At 34.1% G+C, this 24,564-nt stretch overlaps 1 protein-coding gene across 1 annotated transcript; it reads right to left on the bottom strand.

Moving 5' to 3' along the window:
• Positions 1-1,023: 1,023 nt before the first annotated feature.
• LOC140048677 (arginine and glutamate-rich protein 1-like) lies at positions 1,024-23,852 on the bottom strand. The gene is made up of 4 exons (XM_072093446.1): positions 23,347-23,852; positions 14,192-14,417; positions 7,533-7,616; positions 1,024-3,263 (listed from the first exon to the last, which is right to left on the bottom strand). The coding sequence occupies exons 1-4, from the start codon at positions 23,682-23,684 to the stop codon at positions 3,102-3,104; spliced, it is 810 nt and encodes a 269-aa protein (XP_071949547.1). The 5' UTR covers positions 23,685-23,852; the 3' UTR covers positions 1,024-3,101.
• Between the last annotated feature and the right edge of the window lie 712 nt (positions 23,853-24,564).

A 24,564-nucleotide genomic window follows, 5' to 3' on the forward strand; every position in this document is an offset into this window, starting at 1 on the left:
AAAAAAAGAAGTTCTTTAGGATTGTTAAATTATTAATATTAATTTTAGTTAAAATCACATATACTGATGTAGTATGATGTTTAAGGTTTACTGTGCAATTTCATAACATGATAAGCTTCTTAATTACTATTAGTTATAAATTATTATAGTTAGTGATTCCAACAAAAAGGACGAGTAAATAAACAATCTTCTTTATAACATACAGTAATATATAGTCCTACAATCTTTACTTTGATTTGTTTTTATTGTTTTAACAGTATACTGTAAAGCAATTGTCCTTCATTTACCAGAGTTATTTAAAATTGTTAAACAGTGATTAGTTTAGATTGTAATTATAATATTTATTATATATATAATGATCTTGGTGATGAGAGATTTTACTGTGATGTTATTTATTAGAATGAATAGAATTATGTATCTACTTAGGATTCAGATACAAAGTATCCATAGCATATACCATACTCACACAACAGTCACGGAGATATGATGAAAATAAAGGGTTTTTCTAAATACGTGTATGGCCATTTTCTTGACCACTATTTTGATATTAAGCAAGACAATATTCGCTAGTTATTAAAAATGTAAGTGTGCTCCACTCAAAAATGTTTGTACCAGCTATAGGTTAAATGTCAAAATACTGTAAGGTGTTTTTTAACATTTTGTGTATTTCTGTTGTATTAGAGCAAATATAAATATATATTCTGCAAGTAATTTGAGACTAAAATTATTACTTCTTGACTAGAGATATTGATATGGCCATTTTCTTGACCAATGGTCAAAAATAAACTTTCATGGTCATTTTTGGCAAAAGCTGTCCATTAGAGTGAATAGAAATATGTATCTTCTGAGTATTTGGACACCAACTACAACCATATCCGGCCAACAATTTTTTTAGATATGAAAAGTGTGCTCTAAGCCAAAAATGTTTGTGCCGGCTATATGTCAAAGGTCAAAATTAGAGATTTATTGACAGTTTTATGATTTTTTATTACTTTAGAACAAATATAAACATATACTTTGCGAGTAATTTGAGACCACAATTATCATTTTCTGACCGTGGTTGCTGAGATTCATATGGCCAATTTCTTGGCCAGTGGTCAGAAAAGTGGTTTCCATCAACTTTTAGCAAAAGTTGCTCATTTTAGTGAATAGAAATATGGATCTTCTGATTATTTGTCACAAAAAATATTCCAATACACCCAGTAGTACCAAGTTATGCAAAGTCTTAACTTTGACCATATTGACCTTTTGACCCCTGTACTGACCAAGCATCCCAATTTCTTTTCGGTCAACAGCAAAAAATTTATTTGTATTGATATAAGGAAGCAAAAAAATGTTGTAAACATAGTTTGCTATAGGGTGCAGATAAACCCTTTCTGGCTCCCCAACTTTATATTATTTTATTTTAAATGTAAAAATAATAATTCATGAAAATATTAAATGTTGGTATTTGATGGCATGCCATTATAAAAATCACAAATTAAAAATAAATATACCGGTAGAAAATATACATTGGACAATTTTTTTGTGAATTGGGAATTAGTAAAGAAATGTTTTTGATAGATTTAAATAAATATCGACATAAGCCTACTATAGTTTTATTTTACTGTTGCGTCGACATTTAATAAAGTACTACACCATCATTCAATACATTGACTCAATTTTTGTTAAAACCTGGTTTATTTTTTAAAGCAGTAATTTACCTGGAATCAGGTGTATATAGTTTATTTTACATTGATCATATTTTCCACATATACAAAGTACAACCAACTACTTTAACACAATACTTTTCATAAATGTAAAAATAGATAAAATGTTAAATGTATTTATTCTGGTCCTCGAGCTTACTGGAAACTGAGGAAATTCGGAATAGGTCCTCCACGGACGTACGACAGCCAGGAGTGCAGCGTCTATGAGATCAGCATACAGGTAGACAATCTCCTACTGCTTTTAAATAGTGTACCAATTTCTTTAACGTGCACTATATGTACACGGAACAGCTTTACATCCCATCCAAAGGAGGAGGCAATGAGAGTAAAGCATCTTGCCTAAGGATGCAATCAGTATGGTACATATAGGCTCAAATCCATGCCTATCACATGCTAGTCCGATATCATTATACCATCATTCTATGGTATACAGCACCCGTTGATATTCCCAGACAGTCTCCAATTCAGAACGCAACCGGTGCTTAACTTCGGTGATCTGACGAGAACTGGTGTTTCAACGCAGTAAGGCCATATCCAATGCTTTCTTTCTTTGTGCAATGGGGCAAATATTTTCATGAGGTGAAAGATGAAAGGTTTCCTTTGTCACAGTACAGTACAAATATTTTAGAAAATTTAATTATATCCATCCTATTTTAACATAAAGTTGTCTCCCATACCATGTTCACTTGATTAGTAAATCACTTATAATACTGCACTCTTGCTGTATTTAATGTAGATTCAGCTGGGACTGGATATCCTTGTGTCAAGATATTACAACTAATTTATGTAATTTTTACTAGTACAGTAGTAAATAATGATGATAAATAATAATAAAAACAGTTTATGTGCCATGTTTGCCAGTTTAAAAATTATTCTTTTTAAATAATCCAAAATTACACAAATTATTATTAAGCAGTGCCGGAAACTAGACATTTTTACAAAATGTACACAAATAACAACAGAAATACATATAATCAATGGATCACCCTGTCACTGTCCGTGATGAACATTTTTATCCAAAAAATCAAAAGATCTAAAAATGTTATAACAGATTGACAAAAGATAATTATTTTGAAAATATCTATTAAGAAATAGTTTCTGAACAAATAGGTAAATGCAAAGCAGTTTGTAGATAAAAATGATAAACATGTTTAGAAGGTATTCATAACCTATCAAAATAGTAGTTATACCAAATGTAGGTAGTAGAAAACTTGCAACTTTGAGGGTTCACAAGTCGGCAAGTACTGAAAATTACAAAAATAATGAAGGGTCACCTTTATAGAATTATTAAATTCATTAATTCTTTTTATCTCTGCAACATCTTGTCTATCCCTGATCCACATGGTCATTTCACTACCTTGCTGCCTTCGTACATAGAATAAATAGAGAATGTCATGCATTTTTGAAACCAAAAGATACTTTCGGTCGGGCATTCTTTTTATTTAGGATGGTCTCTTGTTCCTGTTTCTTACGACGTTGTTGTTCTTTTTCGAATGCACGCCGTTCCTCATCCATTTTTCGTTGCTTTTCAATCATTTCCAGACGCTCCTCCGCCTAGAATGAATAATATTGTAATTAAGAACTTCAAATGTAAATTCCAAATAAATCTCAATGCAGAATCCCTGAAATTGCCTTCTTTTCAAGGTTTTATGGAATGCATAGTACAGTACTGTACTATGTTTGTTTATTTCATTTCAATCAAATTGCGAATCATCGCCACTAACACTGAGTCTATATCTCTAACTTACTCATATTATACATTTCAGTCAATATGATGTAATTTTCAAATGAAATTACACACAAGGTCATTAATGATCTGTTTAGTGTTAATATTGTTCATGGTTCATAAGAACAATAGAAAGGGTAGTCAATTATATAGAAGATAAGTTGTCAAAAAAAAGGGATTTTTTTGACAAAATCAGTCAAGCATTACTTACATTGCGTTTTCACCTGTTATACATGGTATTTGGTAACTGAAAATGCTTTCAATGTGTTCATTGGGTTTTGAAAACATAGGGTTTGCCACAAAATTGTAATAAATGGATTATTAGTTTAGGAGATATTGTGAAAATATGGGCTTTATAGCTAATTTGCATATTTATGCTCATTTGAATATGCAGGGCTCGATATTTCACTAGTCCGGCGTACAATGTCTAGTTAAAACTGCTCTGGGTTAGTCAATCTTCCACCCAACAAGCCCGGGTGTCTAGTGTGTAAATAATTAGGCTAGAGAATATTTAGGCCTAGACTTTTAAAATGCATTATTAAAATACTCTAGCCACTGGCCTAATTGTTTGTAGTCCATCATTTTTATAGAGCGCCTTCGCAATCACGTTCCTCGTTAAAGTTAACGAAGGAGAGAGGAGAGCGTGAGAGCAACTAATCACGCTGGGCTCCTTAAATCAGGTGTCAAGTCACCAATAAGGGGATTCCCCTGTCTGCTTTCAAGTGCCAATTTACTTCCATTACACCTCACAGTGTATCCAGTGCGGTGTCAGATAAATGCCTCAACTAGTCTTTTAAGCCAGAACAAGTACCAACCAAATGGTTGCTTTTATTGAACAAATCAATTTTAATGTATAAAATATAGTTAATAAAAAAAAAATTTAATAGAAGTAGGCCTATTTTTATTAATTAGAGTAAGATTCTTCACTTCTGTCTTTGGAATTTTAATTAATTTTTTTCTCCGAAAAAAATCAACCAATTTGGTTACCCAAATTTAGTGACAAAACATGTGCTCTAGTCTCACCATCCCAGCAGCTGGTCTAGCTCTTCTGGGTATAGCAAGCATCGCGTGTGTGACCGCCGTATGTAAACACAGCCAAATACCCTTTCCTTAATTACATTTTTAAGATGTAATATTCAAATGATACTTAGTAACTTGTCATTAATATTTTTTTTGTATTACTTTGTGAAATACAGGTACTTAATTTTTGTTTTTAATTTCTAGGCCTAGTTCTAGGCCTAGCCCTATATTATTTATTATAGGCCTAGGCCTAGGCTAGTAGATTTCTGAAAAAACAGCCTAGAAAACGAATCAAGAAGCATTTTTGGGTAGAAGCTGGGATCCACTTGATTTAGGATATTTCGACCTTGCTGATTACGAATATGGCGGATCCCAAGCGAAATTCGGCCATCTAAGCCTTTAATTTGCATAATTAAAAATGGCGGCCATTTTTTATAATTACCCTTACGCCCGTATTCTTAAACCGGACTTTAGTCGTAGTTCGAGCTATTACTTCAAATTCGATTCAAAAACGAAGTAGTCGAAGTTTGCAGTTCGACTTAATGAAGTCGAGCTTTTAGTCGAGTTGCACACGTCTGGGTAACAAAGGCTATACATTGGCCAATGACAAGAGAGTATTTGAGGAGCAGACGAAATTTTGCGCATTGATATCACTTTACATTTCTTACAACACTTTTTACGCATCAGGACTATATACATGAAAAATAATTTTAATCGTTAATTATTAGAACAATATCAGTATTAATTTAACAGTGAAGTATATTTGATTAACAACAAATAAAATCTTAAAAATATATTTAGGAACCATGGCGGTACGGTAACTTTTATATTTTCTAGGCCCCCAACAAAATATGATCGCCACGAACCACGCACTTCATAGCGTGACAAGAAAGCGCTAGGCCCCCTAAACATTCCATCGCGTGGTGAATTGCCGCATCTCCCATTGTCGCTATGGCGTGACGTAGCTCAAGTCGGACTTGCGCGAAGAAAATAATGTAATTAGTATACAGTTGTAAATAAAGATGATTTTCATTAATATAATTTATACCAATGTATATTTAATTAAGCTAATATAAATATAGATATTTCATTCTTCAATATCTGGCCAATATAACAACTCAATGACTGTTACGTTTTTTATAAACATCGTTTAAAAACCATTTAGTCGACCATTTAGTCTTCCCCCTCCAGGACTAAAAAAATCGATCAAAATCCGTCTCGATTTAGTCGAGGTTGGCCTGATTTAGTCGGTGATTTAGTTGAAGTTCGGTTTATGAATTAAAATGACGTCATTTTTTTAGTTTTAGCTCGAACTACGACTAAAGTCCGGTTTAAGAATACGGGCGTATATCTCGAGAACCACTTGTCACAGATAATTAATTTTGGTGTCAAAATGTTTTAAATATATGTTTTTATATTCACTTTAATGACACATTTTCTCAAAAAATGGATGCAAGTCTTATTTCTGGCATTTTGACCTTTGACCTTGATTTATCGTATCTCAGTAACCAATAATCGGAGAGACACGAAATAGGGCTCAAATTGTTCAGAAACTATACATTCATATTTATTATAATGAAATGTTTTTACAAAAAATGACCGATTCTACAACTATTGACCTTTTAACTATTAGTCAAATATAATAATATAATAATAATATAACTTTGAAAATTGTGGTCTTATGAATTTTTTTTTCGTTTTAAATTGTTTAAAACATGTGTGTTTCTATCCAGTCTAATGGCACATTTTGTACAAGAATAGCCGATAGTATGGTTATTGACCTTTAAACTACAGCATAGGCCTACTGTATAAACTAACTAGAACTTACAGTAGTTTAGTTAGTTTTGATTCAGGTGTGCGGTATATACCCAGTAAGATTTAGTCAATAAGCGGACTAGTGAAACATCCAGTGGGCTAGTGAAACTCACATTGAACAAGCCCAGTGGTCTAGCTAGTAAAATTTCAAAAATCGAGCCCTGATATGACTGCGGTGGATGACGGAGGGTTGACAGGACAACATACATTCATTTAAAAGCGACAAACCTTTGCCTATAATTTTGTCCTGCTCATATGCTAGATTCAGTAGCCTAATAAAGCACTTTATAAATCCAGGATATTACATAATAGTATAAGTATTTCGTCCACAAGTTATAAAATTTTATTTATTGATTTTTATATAACTCTAAGCAATTTCTCAAAGTAAACATGTTAAGGTTTAGTAAATAGCTTTTTTTTTTCCTGATCTTTATTTTTTGGGTAATTGAATATCAAATAACATTATTGAAAAGTAATGATGCACAAATCTTAATATTTCATGACTACTATACTATTAATCAATTAAAATAATAAAATGTTTTGGATGGACCTTGAGCTAATTTAAATGAGTCTGAAAAAACTCACAAATTAACAATTTGTTAAATATTTAAAGACCCCTTCCCTGCAATTTTGGACGTTTTTTGGAAAATAATACATATATATCACTTTAAAAACATTAAACCATGTCTTTCCTTGTCTTAAATGTACGTTTTATGGTAAATTATGATAAAAAGTGAGAAACAATGCACTACCTAAGTAGCTCGCGGCGATCGACCTCTCGTGGACGGTCTCAGGCCTAGCCTAGCTAGGCTTAGTTTTGTAGGCCTAGCTGGTAAACATCGGTAACGTACGAACATCGTACGCTAGCTATATACCTAGCCTGACGTTGTATAGTTGCTGCATTAATTATCTTTCTATTTTTGCCAGACTCCGTTGATACAAATTGGGGGAAACCCGGTATTTTCGCTGAAAAGTTAGGAGTCTTCCATTTGTTTTGGCTTCACGATCGATCGAAAAGTGGGCGAATTACAGGTGAAAAACAACAATATCAATCCGCGCGCAATGCATTTTGGGATTTATAGCGGGCCGCTATAATTATTAAAATCGATTTATTTTTCACATTTTTAACCGTTTAAAGACGAAAAAAGTTATCGCAATAGGACCATATAGTATTATTTTTACATTAAATATAGTTTGTGATCTTAAATTAGATCTAAAAAACGTAGGGAATGGGGCTTTAAGCTTCATAGAATATATCTTACCAATTTCCTTTGTGCTTCTTCAATTTTGCTCTGGTTTTCTAGCATAATTCGTTCTAGCTCTTCACGTTGCTTTCTCTCTTCTTCCTAGAAATCAGAAAGAAACAAAGTAAGTAAAGTTGCATAATTTTTTGGTTAAAAAAAGAATATGAACACTTTAAAAATACTGTAATATTCTTTCTAGTACCTGCACTTCTAAAAATAGAAACAGAAGAATGAAAACCTGTAGGAAAAACAATATGGTTAAACATCAAACATACTGTACTGTATAAATTGAGTGTGGTTCACTGCATTGTATTTTATAACCTTCATCAATATGTTATAATGCAAACAAAAAAGAAAACAAAAACAAAATTCAAATAAACAAAATCTATGTTATAATTATTATCATTGTTTTAACTATATAAAGTTAATTATTATATTTTTCTTATTGGTAATGGTAGTATTATTTACGAAATTTTATTACAATTTTTAAAATATTGAAAAAGGTAAAAAACAAAACAGTTACAAAATGCAAGGGCCTGAAATAACCTAAAACAATAACGGTTGGCTTGAGTGTTATTGTCTTCTTTCTGGTCACGATTTCAGACCCTAGAATAATAATGAACACTTACCTAAAATGTTGCACAGGAAGCCTCCTACTTCAGATTTCACATAAATACACTGCTATCCAGCACACTTTTTATATTTTGTTTTATTAAAACAAAAACCACAAGTACTGTTTACAGTACAGCTTATATACCACAAACCATTAAACACTGTTTCACACAAATGAACTACCAATATTACATAGGAACACCATAAATAATTATTTGTATACCTACAAATTACTATACCTTTTTATTTACATTTCGACGTATAAACAAAAGTCTTATTCTTGAATGAAAAAAAAAAAAAATCAAATATAGTTTTGGGATAACTTCTCACATGTAATCCAGATAGTATTACATTGACGAAAGGATGGACAAATGATGCTGCTCATCTATCTTCTAATGTTTTCACCCACTGAAAAATCTTTCAATATAGGTTTATCCATGTTTTTGATATTTTGTCCAAATCCAAAGTTTCTGTGAAATTAATTTCTTCATTGTTCTTCATTGTACCTTAAAAACATCTGTACTTGAAATTGTCACTTGTGCATTTCCAATAAATATGCTTGCTTTACTCTGTGCTCCTCCCAGGAAAAAACAGGGAGGAGATACAGAAACAACTGATGAGACAAACAGATATGTATGTTAATGTTAAACTAGGCGAAGCCAACCAATGATGGGAAGAAAATTCAATGCTGGTTTTAAGAGCCAAATTTTGTTTTCCCCTTGTCCATTTAAAATTTATATTCAATAATTCTCTTGTTAATTTGTGTCAATTTTTAAAGCATTTAAAACAACTAGAATAACTACAAACAATTTATACCAGCATTTTTTACTGCCCTGCACTGGAGCTGCCTAGTGGTCAGCCCTGACCAACTCTTGGGTATTACTTCAGACTAAATATTTAAAACATGATCTGTAAAAAACATAGGACTGTAGGAAAGAACTATATAAAAACTGTTTTGCAGTACAACAAAGGTCTAGTACAAAATAACATCTAAATTTTCCAATTATGTTACAGTAATAATGTACAGTACCTAAGAAAGGTATTAAAACTTCAATGTATATAATTATAAGACCTTTACAGTACAGATATTATTATTACTGATGCAACATTTGAATGCATAGACTTGTAAAATCTTGTAGCACCCACATAGAGCTCTGCCTTAGCAATGTTTGCTACGCGTAGTCTATGACATCGAATTTTAGGAAATTAATCCCATTTTCAGTAAATGAAAACAAAATCGAGCCAGTTAAGATGAGCACTGTGGTTGATTATCATTTACAATCATTCTAAGTACCAATGTGTGTGTATGATACGTCTGAACTTTAATGTTTATGTTTTGTTTACTACAATTTAATGAACCATCTAGACTTTATTATGTTTATATGCCAATAGGTATTTAAATTTTTGTCTGAAAATTACAGACTTGTAAAACATAGAAATTGATTTGCAGACGGCAAACATCAGATAAAAGAATGATGTAGGTTATCATACCGTATTTGGCAAATTGTAAATGTAAATATTGATTTTTGGTTTCAAAAGAGTACAGTATGTATGAGTAAGAAACTGCTGAGACAACTATTTTCTTGGGTTGAATTATATATTGGGGTATGGTTATTATCGCGACGGTGTTGCCGAGTTTTGTGTTAAACATTATTACAGGTCTAACCTAGCCCTATATGAACAAACTGCCAAATAAGACCCCAATGGGTAAATACCACCAGCAGCTAGCATCAGCTACAACTAAGCAGCCAGGTAGGGAATAATCTCGATTTATTATACGCTAATTTGATAACCTTAATTTAAAAAGAAAAATCATTTAAAATACATACATTACTGTGATTGTTTAATACTGAACACAACTCTTATTAGTATAATGTACACACGGATGTGACCAGCATGTCATGAGTGGTGGTCGAGCACCCCCCGCCCCTGACAGAGGACCAAGTTGTAAATTACTCGGAAACATTATTAATAGTACATATTATTAATAATTTATTAATTGTTTTCTTCGTGGTGTTTTTTATCTACTCGACGGCGAATATATAAATAGAAATTGACCACGGTAGAGGCATTATGGCACCACACGGTGAACCTCAATGAACTAGTATGTGGCTTAGGCCAACTTCTTAAATAAAACGTCCAGTCGATCCAGAAATGATGTCGACAAAAAAAGATTGTTAAGATTCTAAATATAGTATCGGAATATCGTTTACCTAGAGTTTGTGTCATGACATAAAACGCAATACTCTCTATAAATTAACTGTTCCCATCCACATGTAGCAAATGTTCTTTTTCACTCAAAATTCTGGGTTAGCTACAGAATACTAGAGCCATCTTCTTTACAGTGACATGTCGTAATAATTGTATACAGTAATTCGCAAAGCCAAGGTAGGATTAATAGCGTAAGCCTAGGCCGCCGAAACTAAGACTCCACTCCGATGTCGATTCGGCCTGGCCACGATGTCATCTCGTCCGGCTAAATTAGGCTAACAACCAAAACGTGTCGTCTCCTAGCCTAGGTAGGATTTTTAGGTGCCGCCGATTTTAATTAGTGAACAGTACATTGTTAATTTGCATTGTCCATGCTTTTCCTAAAGGCGATGACAATGGTGTTTATTAACCCTACAATCGACGCGTTGACAATTATAATAACAATACATCGTAATAAAAGGTTACGAACAATAGGCTACGACCTACATGCGTAAATATAGTGGTGTTTGGCGACATAAAAATGGTGGTCGGAAATTCCGAGTGGTGGACGGGGCCGACCATCCCTGGTACATGAAAATAATTTAAGATTGTTTCATTTCTCCCATCGATTTGGTTTGTCATGATATTAGGGGTATTGCTAAACACTGCAAACCCCAGCTAACCTCCAAAAAAGCAAACCTCATCAAACCAACTTAAAAGTTACTGAATTGTGTAGTGTACTACACACCTAATATGTCAATTTGTTTTGCTAACTACTTATTGTTGGGGTAAAACACAAATTTTGGTTAAAAAGTAATTGCTGATGGTATCCCAATGAAGCGGATTTTCGCGATTTGAACATGTTCGTGAAATTTCAAAAAGTGACATGTCTTTTGAAGTTTAAAAAATATACTATTTCTTACAGTATGTAGCCATGTGAATAAAACTTACTGTATATGTCTAGAAGGATCTTGTTTAAGGGTTTATTTATATATATTTTTTATCTATGCTTATTAAATATTTTAATAGAAAACGCGAGTTAAAAAGGAGGTACAAAAGCCGGCGAGCCAAAATCCGCACGCTAAAAATAACTTGGGAAAACACCTACCCATTTTCAAAACACAATCGCACGGTGGCCATAATAGGTGGTGGAGTAATTTTTGTTGCATGTTATCAGGCTTTAAATACTTCTTATTATATGTCAATCGGTTATTATTATTATTATGTACATCCGGCTCAAATGTCAATTTTTCCGATAAAAATTAAATTTTTTAGTCTTTCTCATTATCAAAATCTGGCTAATTTAGTATTGAATTGAAGCGTTAAATTATGGTTGGATACTCCCGCAGTGGACTGTTCCATTTTCGAAACTAGTCTTCCCTGCACGAGATTGACGAGTTCAAATCTAGTTATTATTATTATTAGTTGGCCTTGTTCATTGAGGTGCACCTGTGTTGCATCGTATATCTACATTAAATCGTGGGAAATTTCTATTTCAATATTCGCTGTTGAGTAGGTAAACACGCACGAAGGAAACAAGTACGATTAAAAAATATTATATATTTTTTAGTAATTTACAACTTGGTCCCCCGCCAGTCAAAATTAACACATTCATTATGACACCTTGTTACTTAACTAAGAACATCGCAGGGTTATTTATTAAGGTTACGAACTTATTTATTGAAGTTCAGAACGTAGCTCATTGAAAGTTGTTTATTGAGGTTACGAAGCCAAACAATGGAACCTACGAAGCCAACAACGTAGCCTATGTTCTATCTACGAAGCTACTGTACTTCGTAGGAGAAGTTGCAGTATTTTCTTTCTGTACTGTATGCGTATTTCATTTAAACGGGCATGACGCAATTTTAAAATGAAACATCGTTCATTACATTAGTAAATAAAACATAGTTCAGACAGATCCATGCATGATACACACACGTGGGTACAGCAGCTACATGGCGAAAACTGTCGTATCAAGCTGTCACCTCATATATTTATCCCCCGTTTGGAAATACTGTACTATTCACAAAGTGACATTAATTCACATTTTCACGCATGCACAGTACATCGTATTTAACGCTTGTACACAGTATAGATTATCATACAGTACTATTTACTAGCTAGACGTACAGTACCACTTATTTTAAAATTTTGCATTTTTTGGCTTTTATATGAAATAGTAAATAGAGATATTAATACTGTCAAAATATTATATATGAGGATACTATAGACCGCCACTCGCTTGCGATCAATTAGGTCTAGCATCAGCTAAATATTATATATGAGGATACTATAGACCGCCACTCGCTTGCGATCAATTAGGTCTAGCATCAGCTAAATATTATATATGAGGATACTATAGACCGCCACTCGCTTGCGATCAATTAGGTCTAGCATCAGCTAAATATTATATATGAGGATACTATAGACCGCCACTCGCTTGCGATCAATTAGGTCTAGCATCAGCTAAATTTCGGTTATTTTTACAATTTGCTCATGTTTTTTGTTGTGAACTGCTGATCGGTCAAACTTTAATATATAATCATTGCGCTAAAAGCCCCAACCCTGTAAATGTTATTTCACTTTCAAATCTACGAAAACCGTTATTAGATGTTTTGGCCAGGCCTAGTAGTTATTATACAGTGATGTGATGTTGTTTGCTGCGAAAGGGGGTTCCCAGATTTGTTTGCAAGAAAAGTCGGAGATAATAGAAAACGCGATGTTTTGTTTGAAGTGGCAAGACAAAGGGGGAAACCGTTTGCATGACACAAACACGCTACAACAACTTTGACTCTGTTTGGAAAGGCGTGTCGGGTTGAATTCAGTTTCTCAACGTTTCGATAAATATGCTTTGATCGTCCTCATGAAACTCAACAGTTCTTTTCAGAACTAATATACATGGTGTACCGCAAACTTATATAAACATTTGATTTAGCCATGCAAACGTTCAAACAATAAATTTAAATAACTTTTTAATTGAAACAAAAAAAACAACAAGAAAACTTCCTTTTTAGTAATATATAGTTGCATTATTTGTTTATACCCAATTTCTTGACTTTAAATTCATTGTATGTTTTAAAAACCAATTACATTTATTGCGAGTGACAGTAATTTGAGTGACGGAACTTTTGTGTTAAAATGTCAATTATATTTAAAAAACTTAAGTAAGTTGAATTTTTTTATTATCCTATATTGATAAAGTATAGCAATTTTAAGATCCTTTGATTCAATTATTTTTAGTTTGAGGACACGTCCATGTGGGCGTGACCGTCGTGTGCACGTTCACTCAATCTAAAAGTCCTTATTAAGACAGGAATTATGAAAATACTGTTTAAAGAAAATTTTCTAAAAGCAAAAACCTAACATAAATCATAAAAAGTACATCTAATAAACATTTACTGTAACTAAAATATTTTAGTATTTTTTTTTATTTAAAAAAAATATAGGTAATATTCAAATGTAATGTCCATGACATAAAATCACTGCACTTTCTTTCAATCTTTGACATGAAATAAATATATTTCGAAGTACGGTATCAATAATTTTTTTTATTCATATAACTCAATGTATCTATTTTCTGAAAATGTCGGTGTTGAAAACAATTTTTAACATTTTTTAACCGATGTCGCAATTACTGTGGAATACCCCTATTGGGCATACTAACTGTACATTTGTTGATATTTAAACATTGCATTATCATGGATCTAACTTGTTTAGGCGATGAGTTAATTAAAATGCAACCTGTACGTGCAGACCACTTTACAAAGTTGCAATGCAGTATCTGTACTGTAAAGAAAAAAAGGTTTATTGTAAGGAAGAGTTAAATAAGGAAGAGTTGGTCAGAGCCGCCAAAAATCCACTGAAAACCTTATTACCTCTTTTTTTTTCTGAGCTGCTAATTCTTCTTGTCGCTTTTTTTCCATTTCTTCCATCATTATTCTTTCCATTTCCAGTTTAGCTTCTTCAACCCGCCTTAGAACCTCTGCCTCAATATCATCTTTTCTTTTCTCAAGCTCTTCTTGTACTCGCTTCTCAACCATTTCCTCAACTCGGCGTGCTACCTCTTCCTCAATTAGTTTTGCTTCCATCTCTTGTTGACGACTTAAAATATGAAAAAGCATGGGTTTTATTTTAAATAAAAAAAGTTTATTCTTAGAACTGTACCTTACAATAAAAAATAATATATGTACATGTCAGTATACATAATACAGTAATGTAATCAGAAAATGGACCACCCAAAAAACGAATCACACACTACCAAATGTTATTTTAAAATCTCAGAAACCAAATTCCCTAATACGAATTAATTGATTTAATCCAAACATATCACACAAATGTTAAGTTAACAATATGAAATAACAACTTTAATAATAACGTTGTATAGTAGTGTCACAATAATATTAAGTAGCCAAACCATAGTATCAGGGATGTCACCACGCTGGTCGGCCCCGACCAGCACTCAACATTTCCGACCAGGATTCACAGGCTGCCGACCACCACTATTATTTATTAATAATTACGATATTTATATTAGGCCTAGGCCTAACTAAAATTCGTACTAAAACATTTTACCTAGCACATCGTTAATAACAGACAAGCTAGCCTCATATAGATAAGACAAAAGACTACAGCAAATGTTTCCGTGGTTACGTACGTTACTTTATTTGTAACACAATACCAGGCCTACTCTGCCCTGGTATTCATTGTTACAGCTTGTGAGTCATGGCGAACAACAACGTGCTACGCAGCTAGCACAGTGTACAAGTTTAAAGTTCACATAGCGACCATTCAAGCGTTTTATTTTGCACAGATTAAAAATACAAACAAGTACGCAGTAATTAAAAAAATGTACAACTACATAGACCTAAACAAAATCATTTTTAATTGCTGAATGTTTTGTCACCCTGCTTTAATTATATTATGTTACTAGGTAGTTTTACATTTTTGTACTCTACGAACTATTAAAAAAAAATAAAAAAACATGCGCATGGTTCAGCAGTGAGACCGGGCAAGTTCGTTCGTTTATGATCGCCGAGCATGGTACAATAATTACACGTCCCTGGGATAACTTCAGGTTGCTGAACTTCAGTTAACCCATAAACACGTGTCTGTTCTTGCCGGCCATGCACTACATGCTTGCCGCACAGTTGTGAAACAAAAAATCCGGAATTCACGAATACGCTCAAAAACTCTCGCGCAAAAGAACACGAACATTATATCGAGCAACAAGTAGTAAGGTCTAGGCTAATAATTTATCTACAGTATTTGATTGGGGATTAGGCCTAAATAAGGAAGCGCCAGTTTTTGTGGAATTCAGATTTTGGGGCATCTATCTAAGCCTTGGCTAGGCCTAGTGGTCGTAGTGTCTACAAGGCTAGGCCTAAGCCTGACGCGATCTATTGCTATTCATTTCGTAAGCGTTTTTTTGTTTTCGCGAATAATAACGGCGACTCCCCGGTGGTACAAGGTTAGGCCTAGACCTGACGCAATTTGTTGTTATTTATTTTCATAATTCTTTATGTTTCGCTAAAATAACGACAAAACCCCCCCCCCCCCGGGATGAACACCGGGGTACACCCCCGGGGTACACCCCCGGGGGGGGGGTTATTTTAGCGACCGGCACTCCAAAAAGCTGGTGACATCCCTGCCATAGTATACATTATAATTTATACATACAGCACAGAAAGAAATTACTGCTTACTGCCTATGACTATGAGTAGGTAGATCGTAGGTGATTGTTCTCTGAACGTAGCCTACAGTATGATATATGAAGTATTGTTCATACAGTACCAGCGAGAATTCAAACGCAGCCGACGAGGCATGAATACTTCCATTGAGCGTTGTGAAAGCCTACTGTATTAGGTCTACAAGTTCGAAAATAATATCAATAATTATATTGTATACCCGGAGGGTCAGTATGTTTTCATGCTGCTGCTTTAGCCAGCTATGTCCCAAAAGGACTACTCATTCAGAAGCTAAAGCAAGCAGCAGTTATAGTTCTAGAGGCAGACGTTTTTGGTAATTTGTCAACTAGGACGAGTCATGCTAAAATTACAAACCCTAAAGCACGTCTGGGAGAACAGAGTCTATGAAAAAAATTTGATGATAATACAGTATTATAATATAGATGCATGTAGACAGTAATCTGTAAAATCTTGTTCAATAAATAATGACTTTGTTCTTGCTGTCAACATAGGTCAGATTTATAAAAAACAAAAACATTATTGGTATTTACAATGAGTTCCATTTGACTGTCAATCTAGACCGATATTATATTAGTTTGTCCGCTAACTCTCCAACTCTGGATTTTTGTTTTTATTTTTCATGGCCTGACTAGACTAGAATTGAAGCAATTAATGGACTCTCTAAATGATAAACATATATTTAGACCTACTATTAAATATTTTTATAAAGTGCCAAATTCAAAATTGCTTCGTTCAATAAAAAAAAAGTAATTTGGTTGGTTATCAAGCCTTACTGTAAAGGAGGTGTTACTCTGATACAGTACCATACTGGATACACTATGAGGTAATGAAGTAAATTCCTGCTTGATGAAAGCCAGCAGGCAGGTGAATCCCCTTTTAGGCGACTTGTTGCACGGCTACCATGAAGGAGCAGGGAATCATTACTCTCTACTTGGGAAGAGTTTAAATCGACTTGAACTAGAGCAGGGGGATGATCATACTGTAGCTTATCTTGGTCATATAAAATGTAAAGATTTATGGAGGTTTTGATTTGTAGGTCGCCAAACATTACAAAATTGTTAGTCGCCTGTTAATATCTAACCCTGTCTAACGTCATCACAAAGTTTCCTGCACATCTACAGTTTAAGGTCAATCTTCTGACAAAGGTATACGATGTTATGTCCACAAAAATTAGATACACATGCAATTGAATTTAAACCAATTCAAAACCGCATTAAAAAAGCACTGGTCTAACCACCCGTTAAAATACAGCCCATATAAGAAGAATATGTTCTGGTCACGAGGGGCACAGAAGCAATAATGCTTTAAGTCTCAAAATCCAGGTAGATAGGTACAGTAGATAGTTTTACAGCGTTATCCCTATGTTTAGTGTCCTGCCTTTTTCAAACAAGGAAGGAGGAGGCCTTCCACCTCCCCCCACCCCCAAATATGTTTGTCATGCAATTTTCCCAAGAGACAGATTTGCTTCCGAGATGTACACGATGGATCATCTGTAGTGACTTTTTTTTTGCATAAAAACGAAAAATTTAATTTGCTAAAGAATTTACAATTTTGCAAAAAAAAATCGTTGACCTTTTGTAAATTTGACCCTAGCGTGGGTAGAGTAGGTACAGTAATTAGGCCAAATAAAAAAACATACTTGTTAAGCGTCACCGCCCGCTCCTGATTATCCAGCCGCCTCTCTTCTTTTTTTTTCTCCAAATACGACAAAAAGTAAGACGGCTCGGCCCAGCCCCAGAGCAGGACTCGAAATTCACGCTAGCAAACTAGCATTTTGCTAGTAGTAGATTCTTCATAATTGCTAGTTGAAAATTTCAAAACTAGCAAATGCTAGTGTAATTTGTGTAAAAATACGTACTTTTTAGCTTAGCCAAGCTAGCCGCCGATCGCTATGTCGACAACGGCTAATAGGAACCAATTTGGTGAAAACAATTGTTTCATTTACACGCCGCCGATTTACGTCAAGGAAACGCAAATAGCACCGTAAATCATGTAATGTGGTAGCTTTTTCCCAACACATTAAATCATGTGCATTTAGTACGTCGCTGAGGATTACATCGTCAGTCACGTGATTACAGAATACACTATCTTTTATTTTATTCCATTCAGTAAAGACAATACAAACATAACACGTGAAAGTGGAGCACTGAGGAGAGACAAAAGCTGTCAAAGACTACTACCAAAGGGTGTGCCTCTCCAACTCTAACATTCATACAGATGCACTAAAAACTAATTATTGTATTATATAAAATTGCAGTATAAAAATATTTAAAAAAAAATTATACAATAAATATGAATACAGGATTAATATTATAATATACAGCATTTAAAATTACCCACTAATTAATCAAATCACTTTAGATTAAGTTACTACAATCATGAATTTGATTAAGGTGATTACTAAGCTTTCTCTTAAAATAGGACCAAGAGTTCAGACAAATGTATCTTTGACATCCAAAGGCAAGGAATTCCAGATCCTCACAAATCTGGCAGGAATGCTCAATTTTCCCGAATCCGTACTTGTTCTTAAAGAAATAAAGAACATCTTTTCAACATGGCGAGAGCTCTCTTGGATATTGTCAAGTATAATTGAACTATTGGAACACATGTAAAATAATAAACGACAAACATATAAAATAGTAAAATAATCCCGCTTAGCAGCAGTAGTACACATTTTAAGGACGATGAGCCTGTTCTTATCCGAGTCTTCTTGCCTTTTCTGATTTAAAATGAAATGGGTGGCACGACGTTGGATTAATTCAATTTGTTTTATATTTTCTTTACGGTATGGATGCCAGATGTTACAGCAATATTGAATATGTGGCAAAATAAGAGATGAATACAATTTAGTTTAGGGATTTAACAAAATAAATATTTTGCCTACACAGTGGTTTAAGCGCGTTTTTAATAGGTTTGTAAATATCCCATACTTAATGGACTCTACCAATTTTGTTTACGATGATCTCGCGCTCGAGAAGAACATCTCCTCGGCACACCACGAGGTCCTGTTGGGCGATGGGTTTTCTTATGCCTACGGTTTACCTGTACACACTTTTCGCATCACAACTAACTTTAATTACTTTTAATTACTAATTTATTTACAGCAATGGGCAAAGGATTTATCAAGGAAGAATACATAGAATAAAAATTCACTTAAGAAATGCCGTAAGCTGTTTTCAAACTATTAATCAGCCCACTATTTAGTATTATATTGAGACCAACATCATGCTTCTCGCGATAGGTAATTTCCTGGATAGATGAGTCGAGCGAGAGACGGCGGACCATGGCCGATAAGTGAGGCGGTGGTAGCTTGGACGGATTAGTTAGGCCCTACAATTTCACTCGGTGGCAATTAAATCTAATGTTTTAATTACGTCTGAATATAAACAACTAGCAATTATACCGGCCCCAGGGCGGGTTTCAAAATTAGTTTTGAGAAGCCTTCTCAGTACACAACACCCGACGCCAGTATCTCCCTATACTCACCAACCTTCATCCCTCTTCAAGAACACCCCACACTCTTTTTTAAAAACAAAATTCTTCCCAGTGAAGGACAACTTTAGCTTCAAATTGAGAGGAGTATAATAATGGTTTAAGTACGTTGTAAACTATGTAAATGAATAGGTGTCATATTGGCTAATAATTAAAATATCTAATGTACTGTAGATACTGCGGTCCCCCAGCCTTCTTTCTCCTCTCACCATCCCAGCCACAATCAACAAACCTTAATTCCTCCCCTGGACAGTTCAAATATAGTAACTTTTCCAAGTACAAATTCCAATCACATACTTCATTACGCCAGTATTTCCGCTCCCCCTCCTCCCTCCCAACACACCCCAGATACTTAGTGATGTGTTTACGACGGTTCCAGTACAAATAATGTTAGCCATCACTCCAACCCATAATCCCTCAGTGGCAGTTTTCAAATGTAGTTTAAAACATTCCCAGTACAGTTTCAGTCATGGTGAATACTGTAGGCCTACATCCCCACCCCAAACTCCCAGCCCCTTGCCAGTGATAATTAAAATACTTTTAACAATTTCCTACCACAATTCTGGTCAATTTGATTGCCTACTACTACCCCTAGCCTATGTAAAATCCCCATTATCCCCTGAACTCCAACTCTCACACACCCTATCTCCCTATCTCCCAATCCCCCTCTCCCACCAAATCCCCGGACTTTTTGAAATGCAGTTTAAAACCTTCCCGGTACAATTGCGATCATTTTGATACAACATATGTATGGTTACATGCAGAAACAGAAATTTGTATAATGAAACATCGAAAGTGGGGAAAAGTGGGCCATTTTGACCACATTTTGGCCCCTAACTTGGATCCCAGATGGCGGATGATGTTCAAATATAGCTTAGAACATTCCCGGTACAATTGCGGTCATTTTGATACCCATATGTAAGATTACGTGCAGTAACAAAATTTGTATAACGAACAAACAAACAGACAGACCTGACGTACAGTACAAACTCTCTCACTTATAATATAGATATAAAACTCAGTTTTGTCATCGGCAATAATATTTTAAACATAGTCAATTTTGTTCTGGTTCAAATTTTAAAAGTTTGACGCTCCGTCAAAAAAAAAAAAGTGGGGACGAAACATCCATCGCGCAAAAATATACCTCCATAAAAAGTAAAAAAAAAAACCAAAAAATTATGTCATCGTAAGCCAATCAAATTTCCGCTTTCGACCGCTCCGCAGTTCTCACGGTTTAAACGATTTTGGATTCTCGCCCTTTGATTGGTTGACGCGAATCAACACACAGTGGAGGAATTTTCTCACGAGTGCCGTGAAGTCACGTGGGCTCAGGCCTGTCCAATTACACGGGAAAATAATGCATTGAAATTCTTCGAATGAGGTTAAATAAACACTCTTTTTTATATAATAAACAAGTAATATCATATTTTATTGAATTTTACAATTTAAATATATACATAATACATTAAAACCGTGATTTTTATATAATCATTTTTACGAAAAATGACTAGTTCATACAATTGTCGACTGAGGGCGCAATTTGTTTACATCGTTCATGGCTAAAAATTATCATTTTCGGCGATGTTTTAAACCCTATATTTCTAAAACTACAAGTCATATTTTCATAATTCTTTCTTTATTACAATATTGATACAAAATATTAACAGGCAATGTATAATTTGTTTGAAAAATATTAACTTTTAATTTTACATCGTTATCCCTATTAGTATTAGAAGTATGGATACGGTACTGTATCTTTGAATCCTGGACGATTTGGCCCTGAGACGATTCGGCCCACTTTTGGTGGGATGATTAGGCCCACTTTAGACCAAATTCATATTCATTTTGTTGGTATTTATCAAGTTTTTAAAAGGTGTTTAACGTATTTTATTGATATTGACAATGTTGATATATAATATATAAAATAAATTACTAAAAAAACAAAATTTTATATTCAATTTATTTACTTCGGAAACTTTGTTTTTTTTTGTGCATTCGCCAAGCGGCCAACAGAGGGCGTAACTTGTTTACATCATTCGTGTGACTAAAAAATGATCATTTTCGACAATATTTTCATATTGTTTGCTTTTTATTGCATCTTTATCCCTACTAGCCTAGTAGTACTAGGCCTACCCCATATACAGTAGTAGGGTTACCGAGAGTTGACTCCATTGTTATTGCCACGATTCAACTCCGCGTACGTTACCATGCGCGCTATGTCATTGACGCGATTATTTGTCCATTGGTAAACACATTTTTATGTAATATTATTCTGAAAATAATTGAACTGTAAACATAATTCTTTTGAGTATTTATTTATTTACATATCATTACATAAGATCAACTATTTTTTATCGTCATTACATTCAACCAAACATGCAAAAAATGTGGTTAAAATATCGTACTGTCTAGCGCGTACGACCATACGCGGTAGATTGTTTACTCAAAAACCTTCGAACGGTCCAGTGACCTAACCCTATTCAACCTTGTTTTTGTAGTTGAGCCTCTCATGACCTGGGATTTGTTTGTCTTCCTACGCCAAGATAATATAGTTCTTGGGGACCCCTTTGGAAACAAGCCTCTGGGCTTAAAGGGCCATCCCCTGCTTTCCATGCTTATTTTCTTGTCTAGTCTTGTATTTTTATATTTAATGTTTCTCTTTTTATTTCATTTACATTATACTGTTTTATATATTTGTACTGTATTTGGAAAGCAATAAATATTACTTACTTACTTTACTTACATGCCATGTGCTTTTTTCTCTGAGAAATATTTATTATAAGTGCCAAAAAAACGTTTTTTTCTCTAAAAAATCACACATACCATAAAGCAGGTCCATTTATTTCATTTTTTAAATAAAATTGTGAAAATTATGTGAGGCTCAACTACAAAACCACCATTTTGTGATATGATGTCATCGTAGGCCAATCAAAGCTGAGATTTCCCGCGATCGGCAGTGCTCACGGTTGAATGATTTTGGATCCTGGCTATTTGATTGGTGGACGCGAATCACCCACAGCGGAATGTTTTCTCTCGCGTGTACTGCGAAGTCACATGGTCTGTCTGTACTGATGTTACTACACAAATTTAGAGCAATGAATTTGTACGAATTCCGTTAAATAAACAACTTTATATATTTTGTAAACATTTAATAACATATTTTATTGATATTTCCAATGTTGATATATAAAATAAATTACTATAAAACGTAATTATTTTAGCGAAAAACGGTATGGTTCATACAATTGTCGACTGAGGGCGCAATTTGTTTACAACGTTCGTGGCCAAAAACGATCATTTTCGGAGATGTTTTAGACCTTATATTTCGAAAACTACAGATTTTCCTAATTCTTTCTTTATTGGAATATTGAAACAAAATACTAATATATAATGTTTAAATTGGTTGAAAAATAACTACTTTTAATTTTGCATCGTTATCCCTACATATAGTCTCTCTTAAAATAAAGTTTGGAGAAAAAAGCTTATTTTATGCTTATAAAATGTATTTTATGCTTATAAAATGCATATCAAAACCAATATTAAATAAATAAATGTAAGTGTGCCGAATCGTCTCCGGGCCAAATCGTCCCGCTACGGTATCTTTAGCCACGGCATACATAATAATCAATGGTTCATAATGCTATGATACGAGTGTGAGAAAAAAATTTAGGTGAGAAGAATAAGATATTAACGGTGTGGTGCGAAACAGCAGTAGCACCTAGCCTAACCTAGCCTAGTTATACTAGCTAGGCTAGGCTAGCCTATTATACTTCTATACCTCCTAGTAGGCCTAGCCTATATATAGCCTAGCTAGCTAGGCTAGCCCTACTCACATTTTTCTTTGTTTTTCCAATTCATTTTTTTTTTCTTCTTCTTCTCTTCTGCGTTTTTCTTCCTCGGCGTTTCTTTTACTTATGTCTCTTCCAAACATATCTAGCTCTGGGCTAGACCTTGTTGAGCGAGACCTACTGCGCCTACGTTTCCTGCTTTCATTGTTGTCTCTGGATCGCGACCGCCGTCTTCTTGATTTATCTCTTGATTTCGACTTCTCACGATCTCGGGATTTTGGTGACGACTTACCCTTAGTAGAACGAGATCCGGAGCGTGAACGACGACTTTTTTTTCCGTGTTTTCTTTTAGGAGAACTACTTCTACTTCTAGAACGAGGCATTTTGTGTATGAAAGTTAATATTTACATTAGAATTTATGCACAAATCGTCAGGAATACATTGCCTATCACTGCACCTAGGCCTAGAACAATCCGTTCAGATCAGAAACTCAAAAGAGAGAAAGCCTTCCTTTTTTACTATACAACAAAAACAATGGCGACGAACATGTGACGTCATGAAAAAAATACCCAGAATGCATTCACCTAGCTGCGTTTCAGAGCCATATAGAGAGAGTTACGACATTGAAGATTAGAAGCCATTTTTGTGTCAAAGAATTCGCACGCTGAGGGCGCGCGCGTCTCTTTTGTATAGCGTTTTCCTGTAGTTCCATGCATTATTTTTAGATTTTGTTGTCAATGAAATAACGCTTAGATTCCGTTTTTATTTTAATAATTAATTTTATTAATGGTATTAATTTGGTAACATATATATATTGTGTCTATAATAACAAAAGAATAAATGCCAGGGTCTACATGCAAGTCAGGATACATCAAAGCAGAACCCATACAAAAAACACACAAATTCACTATAAAACCATGGAGTATGATAAAACTTTTCTATTAAGATTTTCTATAAAGCAATTTCTATAGAACTCTATAGAGATATATAGAAGGCTATAACTTCTATAAAACATTTCTATAGATTGACTTAGAATTAAAACTTCTATAGAGTTCTATAGAACATGTTTGTTATGGTATTATAATAAAAGTGGGTAACGTAGGCCTCCCCACAGATATTTTTCCTTGATATACCTTACCAATAATTAACTCATCGGCTTATAATTATTATTATCAATAATATTATCACAAGACTATATAATTATGGCATATAAATTATGGTATTTATCATGTTTCCACTTATAGACAGTTCCCACTGCTGAGG

This window comes from Antedon mediterranea, chromosome 5 (assembly GCF_964355755.1).
Source record: "Antedon mediterranea chromosome 5, ecAntMedi1.1, whole genome shotgun sequence".
In the NCBI taxonomy this organism is placed as follows: Eukaryota; Metazoa; Echinodermata; class Crinoidea; order Comatulida; family Antedonidae; genus Antedon; species Antedon mediterranea.

Bases quoted from the DNA above. Each gene is read 5' to 3' on its own strand.
- LOC140048677 (XM_072093446.1), bottom strand. From the start codon at position 23,684: ATGCCTCGTTCTAGAAGTAGAAGTAGTTCTCCTAAAAGAAAACACGGA. The intron at 14,418-23,346 runs GTGAGTAGGGCT...TCATATTTTAAG, and splicing joins TTGGAAAAACAAAGAAAAAT to TCGTCAACAAGAGATGGAAG. The intron at 7,617-14,191 runs GTAATAAGGTTT...TCTGATTTCTAG, and splicing joins CAGCTCAGAAAAAAAAAGAG to GAAGAAGAGAGAAAGCAACG.